This window comes from Oryctolagus cuniculus, chromosome 18 (genome assembly GCF_051225735.1).
Source record: "Oryctolagus cuniculus isolate XC-2025 breed Fujian yellow rabbit chromosome 18, ASM5122573v1, whole genome shotgun sequence".
Taxonomy (NCBI): domain Eukaryota; kingdom Metazoa; phylum Chordata; class Mammalia; order Lagomorpha; family Leporidae; genus Oryctolagus; species Oryctolagus cuniculus.
This window is the reverse complement of record NC_142884.1, coordinates 1399867-1423921: the sequence shown is the minus strand read 5'-3', so window position 1 is coordinate 1423921 and position 24055 is coordinate 1399867. Positions and strand designations below refer to the sequence as shown.

The 24055-nt window shown below is 49.7% G+C and overlaps 1 protein-coding gene, 1 long non-coding RNA gene and 1 pseudogene across 12 annotated transcripts in view; 1 reads left to right on the top strand and 2 right to left on the bottom strand.

Annotated features, from left to right (window-relative positions):
- Positions 1-964: 964 nt before the first annotated feature.
- LOC149120684 (uncharacterized) lies at positions 965-8497 on the bottom strand. Its single transcript, XR_016225129.1, has 4 exons — positions 8366-8497; positions 7658-8125; positions 6000-6098; positions 965-1385 (listed from the first exon to the last, which is right to left on the bottom strand). It is a non-coding gene; the product is annotated as an uncharacterized LOC149120684 (long non-coding RNA).
- LOC100345635 (zinc finger protein 549) lies at positions 8439-18987 on the top strand. 10 transcript variants are annotated; one of them, XR_016225125.1, is made up of 7 exons: positions 8589-8722; positions 10640-10678; positions 12626-12786; positions 12933-13059; positions 14284-14431; positions 14870-16289; positions 17660-18987. XR_016225125.1 is itself a non-coding variant. In XM_089320008.1 (5 exons), the coding sequence occupies exons 1-4, from the start codon at positions 8705-8707 to the stop codon at positions 14388-14390; spliced, it is 291 nt and encodes a 96-aa protein (XP_089176134.1). In that variant the 5' UTR covers positions 8439-8704; the 3' UTR covers positions 14391-14431; positions 14870-16935. The 10 variants fall into 10 exon arrangements, 7 of the variants coding, with proteins under 7 accessions (XP_089176134.1, XP_089176136.1, XP_089176135.1 ...); XR_016225124.1 differs by having other exon boundaries at positions 8624-8756; positions 10623-10678; XM_089320008.1 differs by lacking the exons at positions 12626-12786; positions 17660-18987 and having other exon boundaries at positions 8439-8722; positions 14870-16935.
- The window catches only part of LOC149120683 (protein FAM50A pseudogene), a 19154-nt pseudogene continuing 10629 nt past the window's right edge, over positions 15531-24055 (bottom strand). Inside the window, exon 2 of the transcript XR_016225123.1 lies at positions 15531-18883. The product of XR_016225123.1 is annotated as a protein FAM50A pseudogene (transcript). The remainder of the gene's footprint in view (positions 18884-24055) is intronic.

Below are 24055 nucleotides of genomic sequence, written 5' to 3'. Positions count from 1 at the left end.
GGAGGCCAGTGGGCGTTTGTGCCCCGTGGCTGCGATTCCAGGGACCCCCGCCGCTGCTGAGAGCCCCCTCTCTCCCCGCGGCAGCACCAGCTATTGGAAACGCTTCGTTTGAAACGGTGCTTCGAGGGAGCCTTCAGGAGCCAAGCCCAGGTAAGCGAACTGGGTGCATACCAGGAACCCTCTGTCCTCACTGCTTGGGCTAAGTCGTTTGTTCCGGAACCGACTGGTGGGAGATAAGATTCTGAGACCACTACCACAGTCCCTCCATGAGGAGGCTTTGGCTTGGGAGAGTGTTGTCTGAGAATTTCTTTCTTTGGTAAAACATGGCAGTTCAAGCCTGTTGGGTCGCATTTTGGTTGATTGGGCAGCCTGTAAGTGTGACTGTATAGCTAAGACATGGCTAATACTGCACGGCCTGTGTGTGTGTGTGTTGGATCTTAAAGGCAGGCAGCATTAGATGGATCCGTGAACTGAATGCTGTCCTGTGGCTATGGAGGCTTTCTCAGAGCTCTGGTGAATGGGGTGAAATCCTTATGTGCAAGTTTTCCTGTTGTGTAAGAAGGTTTTTTTTCTCTTTTTTATAAAGAAGGATCTAGATTGATGGTTCAAATGAAAAAAATTTGTTCCACTTGACAGTAAAACCCAGGAAGAACTACATGATGAGGAAAATAACCTTTTACACACACTTTCAAACAGCTGTGTTTGCAGCCATTGATGCCGAAAGGGATGTGTTAGGTGTCCCTCCTATGTTTTTTTCATTTTAATTTTTAATGAAAGCAAATAAATTTCATGTAATTCATATGCACAGACCTAAGAACATAGCGATACTTGCTCCCTAGCTCCCACTCACCCTCTCACCCTTCCTTCTCCTCCTCTTATTCCCTCTCAATTTTCACAATGATCTACTTTCAGGTAACTTTATACTCATAAGATTAACCCTACACCAAGTAAAGAGTTCAACGAATAGTAAGAAGAAAAAACTTTATCCAGGGGGTGGGGACACAAGGGCTGTAAACAGTCATCAAATCTCAAAGTGTGATTTTCGCTCCTATACGTTTCTGGTTCTGTTACCACAGATCAGGGAAAGCATGGTATGTGTCTCTTTGGGACTGGCTTATTTCGCTGAGTATAATGGTCTCCAGTTGCATCCATTTTGTTGCACAAGAAAGGATCTCATTGTTTTTTGCAGCTGAGTAGTATTCCGTACTACATCTATATAAAATCAGTTTCTTGATCCGGTCATCAGCTGCTGGGTGTCTGGGTTCATTCTCGAGTCCCTCCTGATGTAAAAGTGCCGGAGCTGCAGTTCTGCATCGCCCTAGTGGTAGAGCAGCGCCCAGGTCTCCCCTGCTCTTAAAACCCGGTGTAACTTCCCACAGACGTCCCTGGTGTAATTGACAGTGGGAGACAAGACATCATAATGCAGAGATGATTTAAAGTGACAAATCTGAAATGAAGACTTTCTCATGAGAATTCAGCTCCTTAACCGGAACTAGAGTTATCTTGAAAACTAAATGGTTTCATGATGTTTTTTCTCCTGAAGGTTCCAATGAGAAAAGTCATGGTTAATTCAGGTTAAGAGCAAGAAGTGATTCTAATCACTTGATGGTGATTAAAAGGAGTGAGAAATTTAAAAGAGCTGTTACAGAAACTGCCTTATCTTCTGTCATGTTATATATGTGTTTGTGTATTGTATGTTGTGTCTGTGGTAAAAGATTCCTTAAGAGTTATGTTTTGATTTATAAAGTGCTTACATAAGCCTAAATTGTCAAATTAATGCAAATACCTTTGGGTTCATGTGACAAACTTAGGTTTTAAATTTGTTTAGAAGTAATTGGCTCCTATATTGATGTCATGTGCTATTTTTAATTGGGGCTTTTCTATGTAACTGGCTTAGGTAACAAGGATTTTCTGTGTCTTGGGGGAGGTTCCTTGTGTTTCTGTGGTCTTTGAGGCTTGATTGGGAGAACTGAGTTTTCATCTACCCATTTAAAAATGTTTGATCATCTGAACTTTGATTATATCGGGCCCACAGCTTTGGCTGAGAACTCAAATTCAATATTTTTTTAAAGATTTATTTGTGGCCAGCGCTGTGGCTCACTAGGCTAATCCTCCGCCTGCAGCACCGGCACCCCAGGTAGAACCCGGGGTGGACCATCAGAAGCAAGTCTGACAGTCTGCCTAATTGGCAGCTGAGTGGGCTTCCCCTGCAGCTACTCTCCCTTTCAAAACACTCTAGTCCCGGTTGGGGCGCCGGTTCTGTCCCGATTGCTCCTCTTCCAGTCCAGCTCTCTGCTGTGGCCCGGGAGAGCAGTGGAGGTGGCCCAAGTGTTTGGGCCCTGCACTCACATGGGAGACCAGGAGGAAGCACCTGGTTCCTGGTTTCGGATGGGCGCAGTGCGCTGGCCATAGCAGCCATTTGGGGGGTGAACCAATGGAAGGAAGACCTTTCTCTTTGTCTCTCTCTAACTCTGCCTGTTAAAAAAAATCATTCATTTGAAAAGCAGAGTTACACGGGGGTGGGGGAGCTCCTCCATCTGCTGGTTCACTCACAAGTTGGCTGCAACAGCCAGAGCTGGGTTGATCTGAAGCCAGGAGCTTCTTCTTGGTCTCCCAGATGGGTGCAGGGGCCCAAGGACTTGGGCCATCCTTCACTGCTTTCCCAGACCAGACCATAGAGAGCCGATCAGAGGTGGAGCAACCAGGACTTAAACCGGCATGCATATGGGATGCCAGCACTGCAAGCGGCGGCTTTACCCTCTATGCCACAGCACCGGCCCCAGATTCAATGTATTAAATTATCTTGTTACAGAAACCTGGGATGGGAGAACTCCCTTCCTACAAACAGGCACCAGATTCAGTGGAGGATCAAGCAGTTTACTACACCAGCAGGCTCAGCTGGAATCATCTCCTGAGAACTGAGCAACAATCCCAAGTGTCTTACAGTATTTATAAATTCATCAGCATCACACCTTAGCTGTTACAGCATTGCTGGGTTTAAACTGCAGCCTACGTGACCTAGGACCACACTCCAATGGTCATTGGGGCCAGTATGTTTGTAAAAGAGATACCAGGGGCAGATTTATTAGGACGAATAAGACTGAGTTCACAGAGCAGAACTTAGGACGTCTTCCCTCCCTAGACAAGATCCCAATGGCAGCTGCTCACTAGTTACCTGGGAGCAGCGGCTTTTCCAGGTCTGTGTTGGGAGGAGGGGCCGCTCTTCTTTCTTTGTCTCTGGTTGTGGCCGTATTTCCTCTACAATCTAAGATCTTATTTTTGACCAAAATGGTTTGAACTTCTGAAAATTCTTTTAGATTTAAAATTCTGAACTGAGTCTTTTGGCTTCCAATTGAGGAAATTTCAAAGGATAGGGTTCTTTTTTTTCTTTCTTTTTTTTTTTTTTTAATTTACTCATTTGAGAGGTAGAGCTACACAGAGATGGAGGAAGAGGCAGAGAGAAAGGTCCACTGATTCACTCTCCCAAATGGCTGCAACGGCCATAGCTGGGCCTATCCGAAGCCAGGAGCCTGGAGCTTCTTCTGGGTCTCCCACATGGGTGCAGGGCCCTAGCACTGGAGCCATCTTCCACTGCTTTCTCAGGCCACAGCAGAGAGCTGGACTGCAGAGGCACAGCCAGGACACAAATTGGCACCCGGATGGGATGCTGGTGCCTTGCAGTCAGAGGCTTAGCACACTATGCCACAGTGCCAGCCCCAGGAGAGGATTTTTTCTTTCTTTTAAAATTTATTTTGGCCGGCGCCGCAGCTCACTAGGCTAATCCTCTGCCTTGAGGCACCGGCACACCGGGTTCTAGTCCCGGTTGGGGCACCGGATTCTGTCCCGGTTGCTCCTCTTCCAGGCCAGCTCTCTGCTGTGGCCCAGGGGTGCAGTGGAGGATGGCCCAAGTGCTTGGGCCCTGCACCCCATGGGAGACCAGGATAAGTACCTGGCTCCTGGCTTCGGATTGGCACAGTGCGCCAGCCGTGGTGGCCATTGGAGGGTGAACCAACAGCAAAGGAAGACCTTTCTCTCTGTCTCTCTCTCTCACTGTCCACTCTACCTGTATAAAAAAAAAAAGATTTATTTTATTTGAAAGAGTTAGAGAGAGGGGGAGACAAACAAAGATGTCTTCCATCTGCTGGTTCACTGCCCAAGTGGCAGCAATGGAGCTGAACTGATCCAAAGCCAGGAGCCAGGAGCTTCCTCCAGGTCTCCCACGTGGGTGCAGGGGCCCAGAGAACTGGAGCGGAAGTGGAGCAGCCAGGTTGAACTGGGATGCAGGCACTGCAGGCTGGGGCTTTAACCCACTGCACCACAGCACCGGTCTCCAGGATAGGATTCTTAGCATGGAGAGGAAATAGCTCTTTGAGCTAATTTAGACTGTAAAATAACAAGCTGAGTCTGCCTGGGTTAGGCTTGCTAGCTTTGAGTGTTCTTTAAATCTGAGATTACTATATGATAAACTGACTTTCTGTATTAATGCGAATAATCAAGACCCTACTGCCTGCTACTGGATTGCAAATTTGTTTAAAGGACATTTTCCTCTTTGAGCTTTGTGCTCACTCACTGCCCCTCAGTACAGTTCTTAGTGAGAAATGCTGGCCTGCTGATCTGAGAGGATGGCTCGCGCCTGCAGGAGTGGTTATTCTGACCATGGACTCTAAACATAGCCTCTAAAGATTCTGCTTGGATGTGGCTGAAAGGTTTCTGACACTGACTCCTAGTCCTCCGTCTTTCCCCCACAACATGGGACTAGTAAGACCAACCCACCAGGACCAAGTTCATCCTGGCAACATGGAACCAACAGAGCCTAGTACAGAACCGTTGGTTAATGCTACTTTCAAGAAAAAGATGACAAAGTGGGGGAATATGGGAGTTAAGATGGAGTCACTAGTGTCAACCCTAAATTAAAATTAAGGCTGAGGAGGTGTGCTGTGGTGCAGTGGGTTAAAGCCCTGGCCTGTAGAACCGCCATCCTGTATAGGTGCCGGTTCGAGTTGCAGCTGCTCCACTTCAGATCCAGCTCCCTGCTATGGCCTGGGAAGGCAGCAGCAGATGGCCCGAGTGCTTGGGCCCCTGCACCCATGTGGGAGACCCAGAAGAAGCTCCTGGCTTCAGATTGGCCTAGCTCCACTGAAGGAATGAACTAATGGATGTCTCTACCTCTCTCTGTAATTCTGTATTTCAAGTGAAATCTTTTTTAAAAAACATAAGGCTGAGAGGTTATGAAAAAGTTTTTTGTCTTCAAATAAATCTTTTAAAAAAGAAACAGTTACAGAGAGAGGTCTTTCATCCACTGGTTCACCCCCCCAGAAGGCCGCAAAGGCCAGAGCTTGGCTGATCTGAAGTCAGAAGCCAGGGGCTTCTTCCCCGTCTCCCATGTGGGTGCAGGGGCCCAAGGACTTGGGCCATCTCCTACTGCTTTCCCACTCCATAGCAGAGAGCTGGATCGGAAGAGGAGCAGCTGGGACTAGAACCAATGCTTATATGGGATGCCAGTGCTTCAGGCCAGGGCTTTAACCCATTGCATCACAGTGCTGGCCCCTGAAAGAGTTCTTAGGCATGATTACCCAATGGTAACTATCACAATAGCCTGCAAGAAGTGCAGCCTGTACAGAAAGCCACCTTTTCAGAGCTTTGTTAACACATGATACCTGAAACTGTCATAGTACATGCTAGAATCACATGGCACCCATACTGGACCTGGGATAGCTCTTTGATTTCTGATTACCAAAAAGGTGATTAGGACAGAGTATTAACTCAAAATCTAAAACTAAGTGCAGTTCCCAGTGGCGTACATTTAAAACACCTGGGCATTGTCGCCCACAGCTGGATGTGTCTTAGAGTAACAGTCACGTGATGCCCACCTTGCCATGTTGCCACTTCTGGAACAACAGCGAGGTTCCCAGCTCACTTAGGACTGTTTGGGAAGTAGCTGTATTATCTGATAATGTAAACATTACTGTAAGAATTGTATTGTCTTTAAGTATACCCACCCTGCTTTCAGAGCCTCCTGAGAAACCGATGTATGAATGCATTGGACAGTATATTCCAGCAGGCTGTATCTGATTGATGTCCCTTTAGAAACTCCAGACCTGAAATTATTTACAGACAAGCAGCTGAATGGATTAGAAAAATTAGTCAAATATGCATGAGTGACCTTTAAGAAAACTTCGGAAGCAAAAGCATTGCCCCGAGGTATCTCAACCCAAAGACTAAAACTCGTGCCTCACCCATGCCTTATGCCTTAGAAAAGATAGAGTAAATCTTTATAACGACTTTAAATGCCCTTTTTCTGTCTTATATGCCTATTGGGTTACATAGACAGAAACTTTGCAAATAAATACTTAAGCTAACAATTAAACAAATGTCTTTGACTTGCTCTCCCTGAGAGGGAGAAACCAAGGAAGACATTCTTCCCCATGTCAAAACTTGTCACTCCCCAGGTCCCCTACTCTGCTGTCCATCAGCAGGAAGGGTCAGCCTGGAGTCGATGCCCCTGTTCCGTAGATATGGGATGGAGGACATCAGCAGGTAACTGGCAATCACAGTGAGGCACCTCCCTCCCCTCGTAATTTGGCTGACAAGGACTGGCTGATGTAAACTGCCTGTGACCAGTGAGTAATGCTTGCAGGGGGGTTTCAGGAGCCTGCTGAAAGGAGAGGTCTTGGAAAGGCAGGGCTTGCACCCGGCTGAGGGTGTGCAGACAGCTGAACCCCATTATCAAGAGGCTTCCACCTGGAGGGGCCCCGGACGGAACCGAGTCTGACAGCCTGCCCGATTAACACTCACTGGCCTCATCGCTTTCCCCTGCAGCTACCCTTCCCTGTAAAAACACGTTGCGGGCTTATTGGGAGGGAAAGAGCACATTTTCAGATCCAGAGATCACTCTTTCCTCAGATGGCCAGCTTGAAATAAATTCCTTCCTCTCACAACTCTCGTCTGGTGAGTGGACTGTCCAGGGCAAGCAGCAAGGGCCTGATTATTTTGTCCAGTAAAGAGAACTCCATCCAGGTCTTTCACGTGGGTGGCAGTGACCCAAGGAGTTGAGACATTCACCTGCTGTCTTGCAGGCCATGCATTAGCAGGAACCTGGATCAGAAGCAGAGCTGGGACTTGAACCCAGTGCTCTGATGTGGGATATGGGTGTCAGAAGACACAGCTTGTGTGTATATGTGTGTGTGTGTGTGTGTGTGTGTGTGTGTGTTTGGTTCAAAGATTCATTTATTTGAGCGACAGAGGGAAGATCCCTCTCCCTGCCCTTCCCATCTGTTGGTTCGCTCCCTAAATGGCCACAGTGGCTGGAGCTGGGCCAATGCAAAGCACCATGCTGGTGCAGGGCCATCTTTCACTGCTTTCCCAAGCCATTGCAGAGAGCTGGATCGGGATTGGAGCAGCTGGTGATCATATAGGATGCTGGCACTGCAGGTGGCAGCTTTACCCGCTACAGCCCGCAGAAGAGGCAAACTCCTACCCCCAAGAAATTTCTTTAAATTAAGGATTTTGTCAGCTTTCAACTTTTAAAAATGTGCTGTTTCTAATGTTTTGACTTTATAAAAATAAAACTCATTTTTTAAAAGATGATTGATTTACTTGAAAGACTGAGTTAGAAAGGTGGGGACAGAGCAACGTCTTCATCTGCTTATTCACTCACCAGCTGGCCACAATGGCTGGAGCTGAGCTGATCCGGAGCCAGGAGCATCACCTGGGTCTCCCACGTGGGTGCAGGGGCCCAAGCACTTGTGCCGACTTCTGCTTTCCTAGGAGCTTTAGCAGAGAGCTGCATCAGAAGTGGAGCAGCCCAGACTGCAACGGCGGGGATGCCTGCACTGTGGGCCAGGGCTTTAACCTGCTGCGCCACAGCATGTACCCCTCAAATAGTATTTATGTTTTTAAAGCAGTTTTGTTTTTTTAAGATTTATTTACTTGAAAGTTACAGAGAGGTATAGATAGAGGGTCTTCCATCCGTTGGTTCACTCCCATATTGGCCACAACGCCTGGAGCTGCGCCGATCCAAAGCCAGGAGCCAGGAGCCTCGAGCCTCCTCCGGGTCTCCCACATGGGTGCAGGGGTCCAAGAACTTGGGCCATCTTCTCCTGCTTTCCCAGGCCAGAGCAGAGAGCTGGATGGGAAGAAGAGCAGCCACGACTCGAACCGGCGCCCATATGGGATGCCGGCACTGTAGGCGGCGGTTTTACCCGCTAAGCCACAGCGCCGGCCCCCAAACAGTATTTAAAATTTATGTGACCAGCTTTTACAACTCTAGCTTCAGGTGCTTTGTTCCTCTCCCCCAGACCCTTCCACTGAATTTTGTAGGGTACTGATCTCGCTAGTCGCGCTGGCAGGACAGGAACTACATTACCCAGAATGCCGTGCGCCCAATCTACGAACGTTTTGGCCAATGAAGGCCTAAAAGACACTTCCCGCGAGTGCGCACTGCTTTGGGGCGGGACTTCCGGCGCGCTAGGCTGGGCGATCGGTCTGCTGGTTTCTGATTTGATTACCCCGGCGCTGGTCCCAGCCTGGTGCAGATCCTAGTAGCTGGGGCGCCAAGGGGCTTAGGGCAGGCGTTTCTCCCCGCTGCAGACGGAAGAGACGTGAGGCTCAGTGTGAGCGGCGGCCGAGATTCGCTCCCGGACTCTCCGGCCGTGGCGCTTCCCGAGGTCCCAGTCTGCCCGCAGCCTCTGTGGCAGTGGCCAAGATGGTGAAATCGCCCCGGGTGCGTGCTGCGGGCTCCAGATCCTCACCCAGAGGTGAGGGCCCCAAATGGAGGGCAGCCTAGGCCCCTGCCTGTAGGGCGGCCTCGGGGGTCCCCGTGCCGGCTTCTGGGGGCCTGGGGAGTGTGAGTGGGGTTTACAAGTATCCCTAAGGCTGGGAAGGAGGTGATGAGGGGGACACTTGGGAGACCACTGCGATAGCGTCCAAGGTTACGGTGGACTCTGGACCGGGCTGGAGGTGGGGCGGGACACGACACGAATAGAATCTTGCAATGTCCTAAAGCTGGAGGGGTTTTCTGCTCCCCCCAGTCGCGCCTGAGCCACAGCAGGGCGTGAAGGCCAGGTCCCAGGGTGCTACCTGAACATCTGGGAGAATTAGAGAATCAGGTAGGTAGGAGGTGGATTTTGGACAATATTTATTTACCTGAAAGAGGTAGAGACAGCTCTTCCATTCACTGGTTCACTCCCCAAAAGGCCGCAATGGCCGGAGCCTATCCGATCCGAAGCCAGGGGTCAGATCTTCTGGGTCTCCCACGTGGGTGCACGGGCCATCCCCCACTGGACTGGGACTGGAACCGGTGCCCATATGGGATGCCAGGGCTTTAACCCGCTGCGCCGGCCCCTGGACGTGATTCTAGAATATTGCAGTGTAGTTAACTGGGCACCTGGAAGCAGGAAGCAGGGTGGAGACTGGGCCCGTGCCGTCCACATGTTGACGGGTTGGGGTCTGCAGCTCACATTCAGAGGGAAGTTCTGGGGTGTGCTAGCGGGATTCTAGGTGAAAGGCGAGGGGCAGAGGCCTGTGGTCACAGGGCTTGCTGCAGAGGGCAGCCTGGGATGGATGCGGGCGGAAGGCCATGTGCGGGCGCCACTGTACCATGCGGCCGTTTACTCCTTGTGGAGAGCTTTGCAGACCGCAGAGTTAACATTTATGAAAGCGCTCAGCACTTGGCTGAAATTCTGCTTTCCTAAAGATAGAACTTTTGTCCTGTGTTCCTCGCAAAGACTAAAGCTCTTGGAATCTCCTCAGTGAAGAGTGGCATTTGTTCTCCCTTAGGAAACCTGGGTTTTCAGAGTGGCTTGGAGTGTGGTCCCTGGAAATTCACAGTGGGGCTTGGTCAGCAGAGACAGAGTAACTTTAAGATCTTAGCCTCAGGCCTCCGGGGCGAGGGGTGAAGATCAGGTTATATAAGGTCTTGAACAGAGATTCAGGAAGCCTCTGGGCGGTCTAGCTAAAGGGGGAAGAAAGTACCCTGCCGTGAAGAACTGGTATGGGGGGGGGGGACCTACATATTTTGTTTCAGAATTACAGATGCCTGTAATTATTTGATAAAAGGTAGACTCATCAAAAGCATTTATAGAAATGTTAGTCCTGGGCTTGGTAGTAAGTTTATTTATCATCATTCTATTTGAGAGATAGAGATGGATCTTCCATCTGCTGGTTCATTCCCTGAAGGGCATGCAACAGCCAGGCTTGGGCCAAGCCGAAACCAGTAGCCTAAAATTCAATTTGGGTCACCCACGTGGGTAGCAGGGATCCAAGTACTAGAGCCATCATCTGTCTCCTGGGGTGAACTTTGGCAAAAAGCTGGATCAGAAATGGAAGAGTCGGGACTCAAGCCAGGCATTCCAGTGCAGAATGCTGGGGTCCAAGTGGTGACTTAACTGTCCCACCCAATGCCCACCCTGGGGAGAGCTAAATGTAGTACTGGGCATACACTAGTGATTGTGATGCCTACAGCTGTATTAGAAGGTTGCTCTCATTTGCAGGTTTCCACCCTGCAAATCTCGTTGGCAAGAGTTAGTGGTGAAGACTGAGCCCCTGAGGTTATGAGTCTTCTCCAGTGCCAGGCAGAGAGAACATGGGCTTGGAAAACTACCTGGATCACCTTTGTCTTACAGCCTTCCTCTTCTCACAGCTCCCCATGGCGGCTGAGGGCTTTGTGGAACCGTCACAGGTAAGCAGAAGAACCCTCTCCAGCCCTCATCCCCACACCCATGGTCTTGGCACTGTTACGGCGATGGGGCTGTCCCCCCTCTGTAGCTTCGCTACTCAGTCAGGGCCAAAGCTCTAAGGAACTGTTCCCATTTTGAGCAGGCTGAGATCCTGAAAGGTTTCCTGAGGAAAGGAACAGGCATCTGAATGCCTGGAGACGAGTGTAACACAGGCATGGGCAGGAGTCAGTCCTGGAGTGGCAGGTTCGGGAGCCAAGGCCTCTACTGAGGGTAGTGGGAGTGTGGAGGGAAGTGATGCGACTCGGGTCCTAAATAAGATCCCTGACTGCAGGAGCCCGAGGATGAGCCTCGTGCCTGCTGTGACATTCCCGGTGAGTGCTGACGGAGGCCAGGTCCCAGCCCCCAGCCCTTGTGCTGAAGCTGAGTGGTCTGTTCCTTGATCTGTTACGAATAAGGACAACTTTCTGCTGGACGTGGTGAGACAGAAGTCAGGGGTGACCTCAGGTTTTTGGCTCTAGCAGATCAAACTGTGGAAGTGGCATCGTCTGAGAGGGAAAGGGAATGGGAGGAGTACTTAACAAAAGGAGTGGGGCTTCTCTCACACTTTCATTAAAGGTTATTTTTTAGCATTCATAGAACTGAGTAGAGCTTTCCTGTATCCCTTGCCACCCCCAAACACTATCTGTGTCCCCTGTCAGCGTGGTAGGTCTACTTAGAATTGAACATTTACACAAAGTCTATAGTTAGGATTTTTTTTTTTAAAGAGTTACAGAGAGAGGAGAGAGAGAGGTCTTCCATCCACTGGTTCACTCCCCAGTTGGCCACAACGGCTGGAGCTGTGCCGATCCAAAGCCAGGAGCCAGGAGCTTCTTCCGGGTCCCCTATGTAGGTGCAGGGGCCCAAGGACTTGGGCCATCTTCCACTGCTTTCCCAGGCCACAGCAGAGAGCTGGATCGGAAGAGCAGCTGGGACTAGAACCAATGGCCATATGGGATGCTGGCGCTTCAGGCCAAGGCATTAACCCGCTGTTCTACAGTGCCAGCCCCTATAGTTAGGATTTTTCTTGGTGTTGTGCATTGTATGGATTAGACAGATGTATGCTGGCCTGTATCATCACTATTTCCATTGCCCTGTAAGTCCTCTGTACTCCTATTAATCATCTTTTCTACCCTCTTCACTCTTAGTACCTATAGACATCTGACTTTGTTTCCATAGTTTCTCCCTTCCCAAAATGTCATAGTTGGAATCAAACAATATGCAGCCTTTTCAAACTCTTCACTTAGTAATGTGCATTTAGGGTTTCTCCAAGTGTTTTCATGGCTTGATAGTTCGTTTTTTAAGAAAGATGTAGAACTTTGAGAGAAAGATCTTCCATCAATTGGTTCACTTTCCAGATGGCTGCAAAAGCCAGTGCTGGGCCAGGAGCCTCATCTGGGGGTCTCCCATGAGGGTGGCAGGGGCCCAAAGCTTGGGCTGTCTTCTGCTTTCCCAGGCCATTAGCGAACAGCTGGCTGAGGAGAAGAGCTGGAACCCCTGTGGAATGCTGGCATTGCAGGCAGTAGTTTTACCTGCTATACCTCAATGCCAGCTCCACTCATTTGTTTAAAAAGATATGAGAGGGCCATCCTTTACTGCTATCCCAGGCCACAGCAGAGAGCTGGATCGGAAGAGGGGCAGCTGGGAATAGAACTCGGTGCCCATATGGGACATTGGCACTGCAGGTGGCAGCCTTATCCACTACACCAGAGCACCAGCCCCTGCTTTTTTTTTTAGCACCATGGAATATCTGCTTTTCTGGATGTACCAGTTCCTCTGCTTACCTAGACTGAAAGACCTCTTGGTTGCTTCCAAGTTTCTGCAGTTGCACATGTAGCTGTTATAAATAAGTTTCTCACTCATTTTGGAGTGGCACTGCTGGGTGACATGGAGTATGTTTTGTAACAAACTAGGTTTTCCCGGTTGAGCAGTGCGGGCTCCAGGAGGAGAATGGCATCCGGCAGGGCAGCAGTCATCCTGGACACAGAAGGAGCTGCAGGCCTGAGAGCGGTGCCCAAGTGAGGAAGGAGCTGCAGGTGCACCTGGGGTCCTGTCTAAGCCAGGACGTGGCAGAGTGAGTGTCAGGACCCCGGGAGCCGACTGCAGGCACAGGCCGAGACGCTGTGTGCAGCTGCACAGCTCCGACGGCGCCGCCTCGCGCCACGTGGCGATGCTGGGGATCGAAGTGGATCCTGAACTTACCTTTCCCCGTCATGACAGGGCCAGGTGACCTTTGAGGATGTCGCTGTGCGCTTCTCCCAGGAGGAGAGGGGGCTCCTTGATGAAGCCCAGAGATGCCTGTATCACTGTGTGATGCTGGACAACTTTGCACTTACAGCCTCGCTGGGTAAGGTCCCTCGCCATCACATTGCCGATCTATGCTGAGCTCTACTCGTCCCCTTTCTCCGGGGGTCACCCTGACCTTGCTAGAGCTGGACCACGGCCTGCTTTCCAGACCCTGGGTGCTGGATTTGCCTGGCCTGGGCACTTTATAGCTCTAGCATCTACGGTCCTGAAGTCTGTGAGCTAAGGATCTGAATTTATCGTCTTCAAGCTTGCCCCCCTCATGCCCTGTGGCTTTGCCAGTCCTCACGAAAGTCACCGTTTGGAGCTGTAACAAATGTCGCAGGTTCTCCTCCTGTCTTTAGTCGGCCTGACTCAGCAGTTACGTGGTTACTATTTACAGGAAACCCCAGGTTGTGACAAGACCTCCCCCCAAATTTCTCTCCTGTAGATAAGGGTTGGGTCACTTTAAGCCAGTGTTCAATTTCCTGTTTTCCCAGTAGGATTTCCCACCTCTCAGATCCCAGTTGAATCAGGGGATTGGGGGGTAGCCCTGTGATCCTGGCAAGGTGGAGCACTCTCCAGCTGTAGCAAGAGGAGCAGGGGGAGGGTATGACTTTTCTAGCATATGCCCGGATCGTAGTCAAGTACCCTGTGCCCACCCACCCCAGGCTCATGGCCCTGTCTCATTTGTCTCCTGTCTCTGCTCTGACTTCTCACCCTTGGCTGTGTTTTGTTCCTCCCTCTTCCATGTTCAACATAAGCCTACATTTACTGTGCCATGAGATACACATACAGACTTCAGAATCCTCCAACACAAGCTACACCCCTGTATCTGCATTTTCTTGGGATGGGATAATTCCACACAGTTCTCGCCTGATAAACTCCCGCTACCCACCACTGACGGGAGGGAGCTGCTGCCCTGCCCTTGTTCTCTTGGTGGTGTGGTGGCCTCACCGCCATGGGCAACTTTAGAGGCACAGTACTGCATGGTCTAACCTTATTTTTTGAATGATGTATTTGAAAGGCAGAGTTAGAGGGGGAGAGAGATTGATCTTCCATCTACTGGTTCATTCTCCAAATGGCTGTAACAGCAGGAGCTGAGCCAAGAGTTCTGTCCGAATCTCCCATGTGAGTGGCAGCAGCTCAAGCCATTTTGTACTTTTCCAGGCTCATTAATTGCGGTGGCGGGGGTGGGGGATGGCGGGAGCGCTGTGGCATAGCGGGTAAAACTGCTGTAGTGCCAGCATCCTATGTTTGAGTACTGGCTGCTCCACTTCCTATCCAGCTCTCTGCTATGGCCTGGAAAAGCAGCATACCCATGTGGGAGACCCAGAAGAAGCTCTTGCCTTTGGAACGGCCCAGCTCCAGCTATTGCGACTATTTGGGGAATGAACCAGCAGACCTCTCTCTGCCTCTGTAACTCTGCCTTTCAAGTAAGCAAATTAAAAAAAAGGGGGGGGGGGCGACACCATGGCTCACTAGGTTAATCCTCTGCCTGTGGCACCGGCATCCCATATGGGCGCTGGGTTCTAGGTCCTGGTTGCTCCTCTTCCAGTCCAGCTCTCTGCTGTGGCCTGGAAAGGCAGTGGAGGATGGCCCAAGTGCTTGGGCCCTGCACCTGCGTGGGAGTCCAGAAAGAAGCACCCGGCTCCTGGCTTTGGATCGGCACAGCTCTGGCCGTGGCAGCCATTTGGGGGGTGAACTACCGGAAGGAAGACCTTTCTCTGTCTGTAACTCAGTCAAATTAAAGAAAAAAAAAATAGGGAGCTGGATCAGAAGTGGCACAGCCCATCCATATGGGATGCAGGTGGTGGCTGCCAAGTCTCAGTTACTTTGATGTGACCCAGCAACCCCGTGCCTCTGTTCCACAGGTACTTGTGGCAAGCTGTCCTCACCGAAGTCTTCACACACTTCACCTGCGCTTTCTGTGCTGTCAGGGTGCTGCCATGGAGTAGAGGCTGAAGCAGCCCATCCTCGGCACACTGCTTCCCTAGAAGTAGTGCCCCAGGCCAGGGCTCCAAAGCCTGGTCCAGCCATCCCCAAACCTCATCCCTGTGAGATGTGCATCCTAGTCACGACAGACAGCTTGTTCCTGGCTGCGCACTAGGGAGCACTTCCTGGGCAGAAACCATACACCTGTGTGGCAAACATGATCTTGCCTGTGAGTAACTGCGAAGTCCCTATCTCAGAAAACCCTTTCACATGCAAAGACATTGAGAAGAATTTTCTGGGCAGCGTGGGCCTTCAGCACCCGACTGACCGCAGTAGCGGGTATCCACCTGTAAGCAGGGAGACCTTTCAGAAGGAGCAAAGGCACTGCAAATGGAGCAGCCATGAGAGCGCTCACAGTGCAGAAAGAGCTTAGGAATGCAGTGAATGCGACAAGTCTTTGAACTCCAATGACTCAGAGGTGAGGCACCACAGAACTCACAATGGAGAAAAGCCTTATGTGTGCAGTATATGTGGGAAGTCCTTCCGCCACAAACAAACATTTGTTGGGCATCAGCAGAGAATCGACACTGGAGAAAGGCCTTATGTGTGTGCTGAATGTGGGAAATCTTTTATTCAGTCCTCCGACACCAGAGAACACCGTGGAGAAAGGGCCTATGAGTGCAGTGACTGTGGGAAAGCCTTCATCTACAGTCACTTCTTGACCACCAGCGAATCCATACTGGAGAGCGACCTTGTGAGTGCAAGGAATGCGGGAAAGCCTTTATCCACTAGAAGAGACTCCTGGAGCACCAGCGAATTCACACTGGAGAGGAACCGTACGTGTATCCCAAGTGTGGCAAGGCCTTTATTCACTCATCTGACTATATTCGACACTAGAGGACACACAGTGCAGTGACTGTGGGAAGTGCTTCATCTGCAAACAATCGCTTCTTAAGCACCACAAGACTCACACTAGGGAAAGACCTTACGAGTGCAAGGACTGTAGGAAACGCTTCCATCTTAAGGCTAAACTTCTTCAGCACCAGAGAATCCACGCAAGACGACAAAATTATGAGTGTTATGAATGTGGGAAGGCTTTCAGCCCCCAAAACAAGCTTCTTGAGCACCAGAGAATCCACAGTGGAGAAAAGCCTTGTGAGTGTAGTGAATGTGGGAAGTGCTCAGGCACCACATCGGCCTCATTCAACACCAGAGAGTTCACAGTGGAGAGAGGCCCTACAGATGCACTGCCTGTGGCAAGTCCTTCATCTACAAGAACAAACTGATCGAGCAGCAGAGAATCCACCCTGGAGAAAAGCCCTATGAATGCAGTCAGTGTGGGAAGACCTTCAACAAACGGTATTCCCTTGCCAGGCACCAGAAAATTCATACAAGAGAAAGGCCTCAGTCATTCATGGGAAGCACTGTCACCATGGTCACAACTCAAAGACAGATATTTCAAGGGCTGCAGACAGGAGCTGAACCTTGTATCTCAAAGCCAGAGGCTCACCATGAGAGCTAAGCACTTGAGAAACTTTCTGCAGCTAACTTGCACTCTACAGTCTGCTTAGCATCAAGCACATGCTGCCCTATGTTATATCCCCAATATCCCCAGCCCTTAAGGGAATCCTGAATAATAGGAACCTTTGGGGGTCATCTTCCATCCTGCTGAACTGTTTCAGACAGACAAGAACCTGCACTGGCCAGAAGAACCATCTGAGTTCTGCTGGCTTGGAGGTTTTTGCTGTCTTCATAGATGCCATTTGTGTGATTAATGTTCCCTATTTCAAATCACCTGAGGGAAAACAGTCTGTCTCAGTACGTACTGATAAATACCTGACTGTTCAGGCCATTTTTAGCCTTGGTGGGGGCACATGTACCATGCAGGATCAGTTTGGAACTGAATTGTGCTCTGCCGTTGTGAAGGGGGAACAGCTTTGGTGGGCTAGTCTTCATGTGGCTCAATGGTACCCTATGCATCAGAAAATAATTCTTAGTCTTGTTATAATTCTCCTTGCTCACTTGGGCCTCCTAGGCAAGACTGCAGGGCCGGGTGATCCTGACTGTATGGTGTGGATGACATGTATTTCTAAGGGGCTCTGTGTGAGTTTTGTTCCCAGTGATACTCTATGTATCCTGGCACAGTTCATAGGAAGCTATTTCCCAAGTCCTTTCCAAGTACAGGATTTGGTAGGCAGTTTGTGAGACTGACGGGGGGCCAGGTACAACATGACTTGTTGGCCCAGAAGTCCCTGTAGTAAATGGGGAGTGGAGAAGATTGCAGCTAAGCACATCCAGAAGAGCCATCTTACTCTGGCTTTAACTTTGGAGGTACAGACAGATCTCACCAGGCTTAGATATTTCTTCTGTGGTCAGTTACTGTCAGCATAAACATCTTAGGGACTCAGAACTTTTGCAGACTGTTTTGAGTGCTGCACAGCAGTAAAGCAGTTTGAAGGCAGACAGGTCTATCATCAAAGTATGATGACACTTCAAAAAGTTTACGGAAAATGCATAGTATAAAAACTATGGGTTTCAAAATATTTTTGCTCCAAAATCAACATCTTTTAATTGTATCCATGAACTTCTTGTGAAGTGCCCTTGTGTGTGGTTTTAAGACTAAAATTTCTTAAGTGTCTCAAATGGGGATTATTTTCACTGCTTGCTACTATTGCTGCCATGGGAAAGGCTGTCCCTCATAACTTAAGAATTTTTTTTTTTTCCCACAGTGCACCTGCTCCAACTCTGACAAGTGCATTCTTTTTATTGTAAAAGACAAAGGCAGGGAATGGCGCTGCCAGGGTTGGGGTAGCCAGACGTCCAGAGCCACGACGACACAGTGGCATGCCCGGGGAAGCCAAAGAGGAGCCGAGACCACACCACCTCCCAGGATGCTCAGCGGATTGTGTACTTGTCCCACTTCTTCTCAGGGTCGTAGGGTTCCCAGTGGCTGGTGGGGAAGATATGCTTGTTTTTTTCATACCAGCTCCTCAGCACCACCTTGCCAGCATGGGACTCATCCTTCTCCACGGTGGCGTCACTGAGCAGCCGCACGTCATCATGAAAGTCGAAGTTGAAGAGTGGCCCACTCTTTCCCCGGGCCTTGGTGACGATGAAGTCGTAGAAGCTGTGATGGTGGGGGATGATCAAGTCCTCCTTGATGTACATGAGCTGCTCCACGCCTGCCGACCTGAGCTCACTGAAGTCTTTACGAAGGATCTCGAGCGCCTTCTGTAGGAACTGCTGCATTGTGTTGCCCTTTTTCATCTTGACTGTCCGCTGGTGCCCGGAGCCATCCCAGTAATTGAAGATGATCTCCATCTCCTCGCTTTTGATCTCTTGCTTGGCTTCCCACTCCTGCCGCAACTCCTCCCGAAGCCGGTTCTCTTCCTCCTCATGGTCTCGGTCAGGCAAGAAGTTTGTGTCGACATCTGGATTCTTCCCTAACTTCCTCTTCTTCGTGGTGACCTCTTCCCTTTCCAGCTCCTCCTCGTACATGGCTGCCTCCTCTTCTTCAGGGTGAAAGACAGGCTAGAGATCTTCCGCTTGGCCTCCTTCTTGCGCTCCTTCTCTCACAGTTTCTCCAGCTTCAGCTGAAGCTCCTTTGACTGCTCCTTCTTGGCCAGCTGCTTCTCCCGCTCCTTCACTAGGGCCTCCTGCTTGGCCTTCATGTCATTCAGGGTCACCAGACCCACGGTGCTGGGCTTGAGCTCTGCCTCCACCGCATCGTAGTGAGCAGAGAACTTCTTGTCGATATCGGATTTCATTATGTTCTCTGCAATCCACTGCTTCATCTGCTCCATCTGCTCGCGCTGCTTCTCTCGTTTCTTCATAAGGTGCATGGCGCGGCCCGCCTCGCTTGCGGCGCCCTTGTATTGAGCCATGGCGGCGGCAGCACTGACAGCAGCCTGGCTGGGTGGCGGCGGCGGCCAAGAATTTAATTATAACTAAATCTTGCAACAAAAAAAGGGGTGGGGCATAGATTTAAAAAACTTTTAAAATGGTTCTACACAAAAATATAAAACTTAAGTAATCTTGATAAGTCTTATATTCAAAATGTGTGTATACTTCGTTTGTCTTCATTTGCTACATTTAATGTTTTTCAAAGAATTAATTTGGATGAAGTCTAAGAAGTATATGTCTAATTTAAAGATATTAAGTAGCTCTTAAGGATCTAAGCCCTAAATGCCACATCTAGATTACAGAAAACAAAACTTGTCATAGCATCAAATGTAGTGATACCAGGGTACTTTAAAAAGTCTGCAGAAATTTTGGATGAAAACGTTTTTTTGGTGCAAAAACACTGAAATCAATGCAAGCTGTGTTCAAAATATGCATTTTCCACAAGCTTTTTGAAGACTCCTTAAATATTTTACAAGTATACCAAAACAAACTTAATTCCATTTTCCATGAACTTTTAAAAGTATCCATATGTATAACATACAGAAGATATATTCTCAGAAAACTAAAACATCACTGGCAATAATGTCTAAAGAAGATGGGTTTTAGAGCAATTATGTCCTGTTAAAGGTCTAGGCATCTTAGGACAATCTGCACAGGAGAAACTGAGGAGAAATGTTTTTTGACCTGTACTGGTAGCTTGTGCTTCAAGAAGCAAAAGCGGGTAAGCTACATGGACAGCTAGCACAGCTAAAGCAAAATAGGGAGAAGTCCTCACTGGATATGTACAAGCCATGGTAGGGAACAAAGATGTGAAAAAACATGCATTCTCACACAAGAAGATGTTTTTTGCTTCTCGTGGTAGAAGAGGTAGCTCAAGGACAATAGCCTGGAATCTCGGCAGCTGAACTACATGAAACGAACCTGTGGGAGACCTGGGTCTCCCTAACCTACAGAACTTCATGAATTCAGAATGCAGTTCACATGAGCTGCACTGTCTCATGAATACAGATGTCAATAATACAATTAGGATTGGGCATCGGTTTCACTTCATATTTGCTGAGGAATAAGGGCATTTAACATGCCACAATGTGAACAGGCTATGTTCATATCCACAAGGGACGTGGAATCCACACTTTCCAGGGACTTTAGACCTGCAAGACTTTAAACCCCAGGACTCAGTATATGGTATATGTGCAAGTGCCATAGGAAGACACTATAATTCTGATCTATAATTTTTGTAACAATACACCTATTTGTTGTAATACTTGTGAACTTGGCAAGGACAGTCTGACAAGCCTAACAAAACAGTGTCATTGGCAACACTGAAATATAAAATGCAACAAGTCCTTGACGCAGCAGACAGCCACACAGGCAATGACCACAGCTTTTGCATAAAAGTATACTAAATCGTTTGGCTCATTTAAGATTTTATTTGAAAGGCAGAGTTACAGAGAAGCTGAGGCAGAAAAAGAGGTCTTCCATCGCTGGTTCACTATTCCCCAGATGGCAACCACAGCCGGAGCTGCACTGATCCAAAGCCAGGAGCCAAGAGCTTCCCTGGGGCTCCCACACAGGTGAAGGGGGCCAAGGACTTGGGCCAACTTCCACTGCTTTCCCAGGCCATAGCAGAGAGCTGGTTGAGAAGTGGAGCAGCCAGGACTCAAACCAGTGCCCATACCCGCTATGCCACAGTGCGAGTCCCTAGCCCATTTATTTTTAAAAGCTTATGGAGAAGCCGGTACCTGTGGTGTAAGGGGGTAAAGGTGCAGCCTGCAGTGTCAGGTTCTAGTCCTGGCTGCTCCACTTCTGATCCAGCTCTCTGCTATGGCCTCGGAGAGCAGTGGAAGATGGCCCACATGCTTGGGCCCCTGCAGCCACATGGGAGACCCAGAAGCAGCTCGTGGCTTCAGACTGGCTCAGCTCTAGTTGTTGTGGCCATTTGAGGAGTGAACCAGAAGATGGAAGACCTGTCTTTACCTCTCTTTCAAATAAATCTTAAAGAGATGGCAGAGAATTCCATAACAGTCAGAGGCCTATTTTCCATAGGCCAATTCTTACAGGTGACAGGATTCAGGAACAAGAAAACCAGGACGGATGACCTTCAGGTGTGAGTGGAGCACAACGGAGCTGACAAATGGTGAAGCTGTGACATATCCAGGAACAAGGACCCCACTTCCCTTTCCCACCGCGGCACTAAGCGCAGCCAGATCTGTAAGAAAATACGGTCACAAGAGGCACGCAGCTCAGTCTCTCCTGTCTTCAGCTGTGCACACAGTCCCAAGGCGGCCTGACTGCCAGAGGAAAGTCCAATCTTGATGAACACTTTTCCACTGTGTCATTTTAGGGAGTCCATTTCATTTCTTCCTAAATTTCTGTATCAACACAATAATAGGTCCCCTGTCAACAGGTTAAGAACTAAACACCAGGAGTCTGGCTGTGTTCCTTGTGTTTGTTACTTTTGTTAATTCCCTCGCCACCATGAAATAAACGCTGCCATGCCCTCCACTCCAGGTAGCTATCTGAGGTAGGCAGCTCCACACCACTGCCCAGGGTCCCCAGTCAGACAGCAGCGATGGGGTCTGACTGCGGTTCTCTCAGGTCCGGGGTCTGCGGGAACCACAAGCACCACCACCGCGAATCCACAGCGCTGGGACGTGAGTCACTTCCAGCAACCGCTGCTGTGAAGTCCACCTCGGCCATTCCCGACCTCTGAGCGCTCGGGCAGAGAGGTGGAGCTGTGCTCACCCACCGTGCAGAGAGCATCCCTGGGAGTGCCGCCCACCTGGGGAGTGGAAGGACCCTGACCTCTTCCTCCTGAACCCTGGCCCACAGACTCTAAAGGAGAGTCCAAAATAAACCCCCAGCCTCGCTCCTCTGTGCCCTACAATTCCGTGTTGCTGAGATATGGATCCCTTAGGGACCAGGGAATTCAAGTGGGCGAGGACAGTGGCGAACAGCAAGCACTGCACTATCCGGTCATGTCTGACCTGGATGTGTCATCTGTGGCTGGTGAACATCCAACAGACAACCTAAGTGTTGCTCTCAGCAGGTGAAGACCTTGCCGCCCATGAGGCCTACTCGTGCCTCCTGGAACAAGAAATAATCCTTGCTTCTCCCGCAAGTTTCCCTCCAGCTGGGACACCCCGCCCTCTGCTTCCCTTCTCTCACCTCCTCCCTGAGCTCGCCTGCAGGAAGGAGGCCTGCTCACTGCAGGTGTCACTCACAGGCCGCCTCACACCCCTCTGAGTAGTGAAAAACAGACTCTGGGGTCAGTGTTGTGACCCAGAGGGGTAAGCCACCCCTTGGAATGCCCTTAACCTATGCTGTAGTTCTAAGTTCTGGCTATGCTACTTCCAATCCAGCATCCTCACGCAGTTGGGAAAGCAGCACACAATGCCCAAGCACTTGGCCCATCAGCCATATGAGGGGCCCCGATGGGTTTCCTGGCTCTGGCTTCAGTCTGGCCCAGCCTTGGCCATTGCATCTGGGGAGTGAACAAATGGATGGAAAATCTGTCTCTCCTGCTCTGTTGCTAAGCCTTTTAAATAAATCTGTTTCAACATACTGGGTTTTGACTTTCTGGTTTTTGAGAACCACGTGACCCTGACCAGGTAACTCACTGAGCTTCGAGTTCCTTTTCTGGACAGCAGGATAAAATAACCTATCAGGAGGGAGAGAGGAAATGCAATGCTTCATCGTCTCAAGGGTTCTGCAACAGCCAGCTACTACAGTGGGGTTCTTTTAAAAAAGTTTTACTTATATTTGAATGGCAGAGCAAGAGAGAGACAAAAAGAGAAAGAAAAAGAGGGAAAGTCTCTTCTATCTACTGGTTCACTCCCCAAATGCCCACAACAGCCAATACTGGGCCAGGTCAAAGCCAGGAGCTCCATCTGGGTATCTGATGTGGGTGGCAGGGACCCACATACTTGAGCCATTGCCTGCTCCCTCTCAGGGTGTGCAACAGCAGGAAGCAGAATTGAAAGAATCTGAACCCAGTTCTCCAATATGGTATGAAGGCATCCCAAGTGGCAGCTTAACCATTGCACCAAGCACTCTGCAAAACTCAATGCAGTCCACATGCCAACCACCTCCCTTCAAATAAGTGAACAGGATACCCAATGAATCCAAGAGTTCAAAAACAAGACAGAGTGAGGCTATCAGCGGGTTTGCGTGGGTAGTTCTCCTTAGGATAAGGTGAAACAGCTTCACTGACCAGGGGCACACTAAAGCCCATAATGAAATTGCAGAGAGCCACATACAAGAACTGACCAGGGGTATAATGAGAGTAACAAGGTGAGGTACCAGAGAGAAATCAAGTACCTGCTGTGTGCTTATGTCCAAAGGGGCACCACTTCCAGAACAAGGTCAGGACAAAGACCACGAAAGACAGACCATGACGCCCAAGCATGTAATATCACTGGAGGAAAACATCACTCATGCAGCAAGACTACGAACTGGGGGCTGGTGCTGTGGCACAGTGGGTAAGTTGCCACTTGCAGTGTGCTATGACGTAGTGGGCTAAGCCTCTGCCTGTGGTGCCAGCAGTTGGCTGTGGAAATGACACTGCTGTCTCCGTGGACAGGGCAGGCTCATAGGGCAGAGAGGGGATCCTCTGTACCCTGTGACTGGGAACTCTGTGACTGAACGATAGAGCATGAGGGTCGCTGGGCAATCCCTGTGGTGTCTGAAGCTCAGAGCCCCCTGCCTGCCTGCCTGCCTGCCTGGGGTGGGTCACTGCAGATGATTCCATGCTCACACAAGGACTGCACAGATGTTTTCTGCAGGTAAAGGCTGTACCCACTGTGGCACTGATCATCTTGGACGGGAGGAGGTAAGGATGTGATTATGCTAACAGGCATTATCACACCCTCTCCCCTGCTGACAATAGATACACCATGCCCAACTTGTGTCACCTTAGAGGAGGAGGAGGACACGAAGGAAAAAGAGGAGGAGGAGGAAGAGATGGAGGAAGAAAACACAGAGGAGGAGGAGGAGGAGGAAGAGAAGGAGGAGATGGAGGAGAACATGGAGGAGGAGGAAGGGGAAGATGGAGGAGGAGATGGAGAACATGGAGGAGGAGGAGGGAGAAGATGAAGGAGAAGTAGGGAGAGGAATAGGAGGAGGAGGAAGAGAAGGAAGAGATGGAGGAGAACATGGAGGAGGAGGAGGAGGAAGAGAAGGAGGAGAAGGAAGAGGAGATGGAGGAGAACATGGAGGAGGAG

What these genes read in the sequence shown, in the direction of transcription:
- LOC100345635 (XM_089320004.1), top strand. Translation starts at nt 8,705, where the DNA reads ATGGTGAAATCGCCCCGGGTGCGTGCTGCGGGCTCCAGATCCTCACCC. An exon ending in CTCCAGATCCTCACCCAGAG is followed by an intron (nt 8,757 to 10,622) that starts GTGAGGGCCCCA and finishes TTTGTCTTACAG; the next exon opens with CCTTCCTCTTCTCACAGCTC. An exon ending in TGCACTTACAGCCTCGCTGG is followed by an intron (nt 13,060 to 14,869) that starts GTAAGGTCCCTC and finishes TCTGTTCCACAG; the next exon opens with GTACTTGTGGCAAGCTGTCC.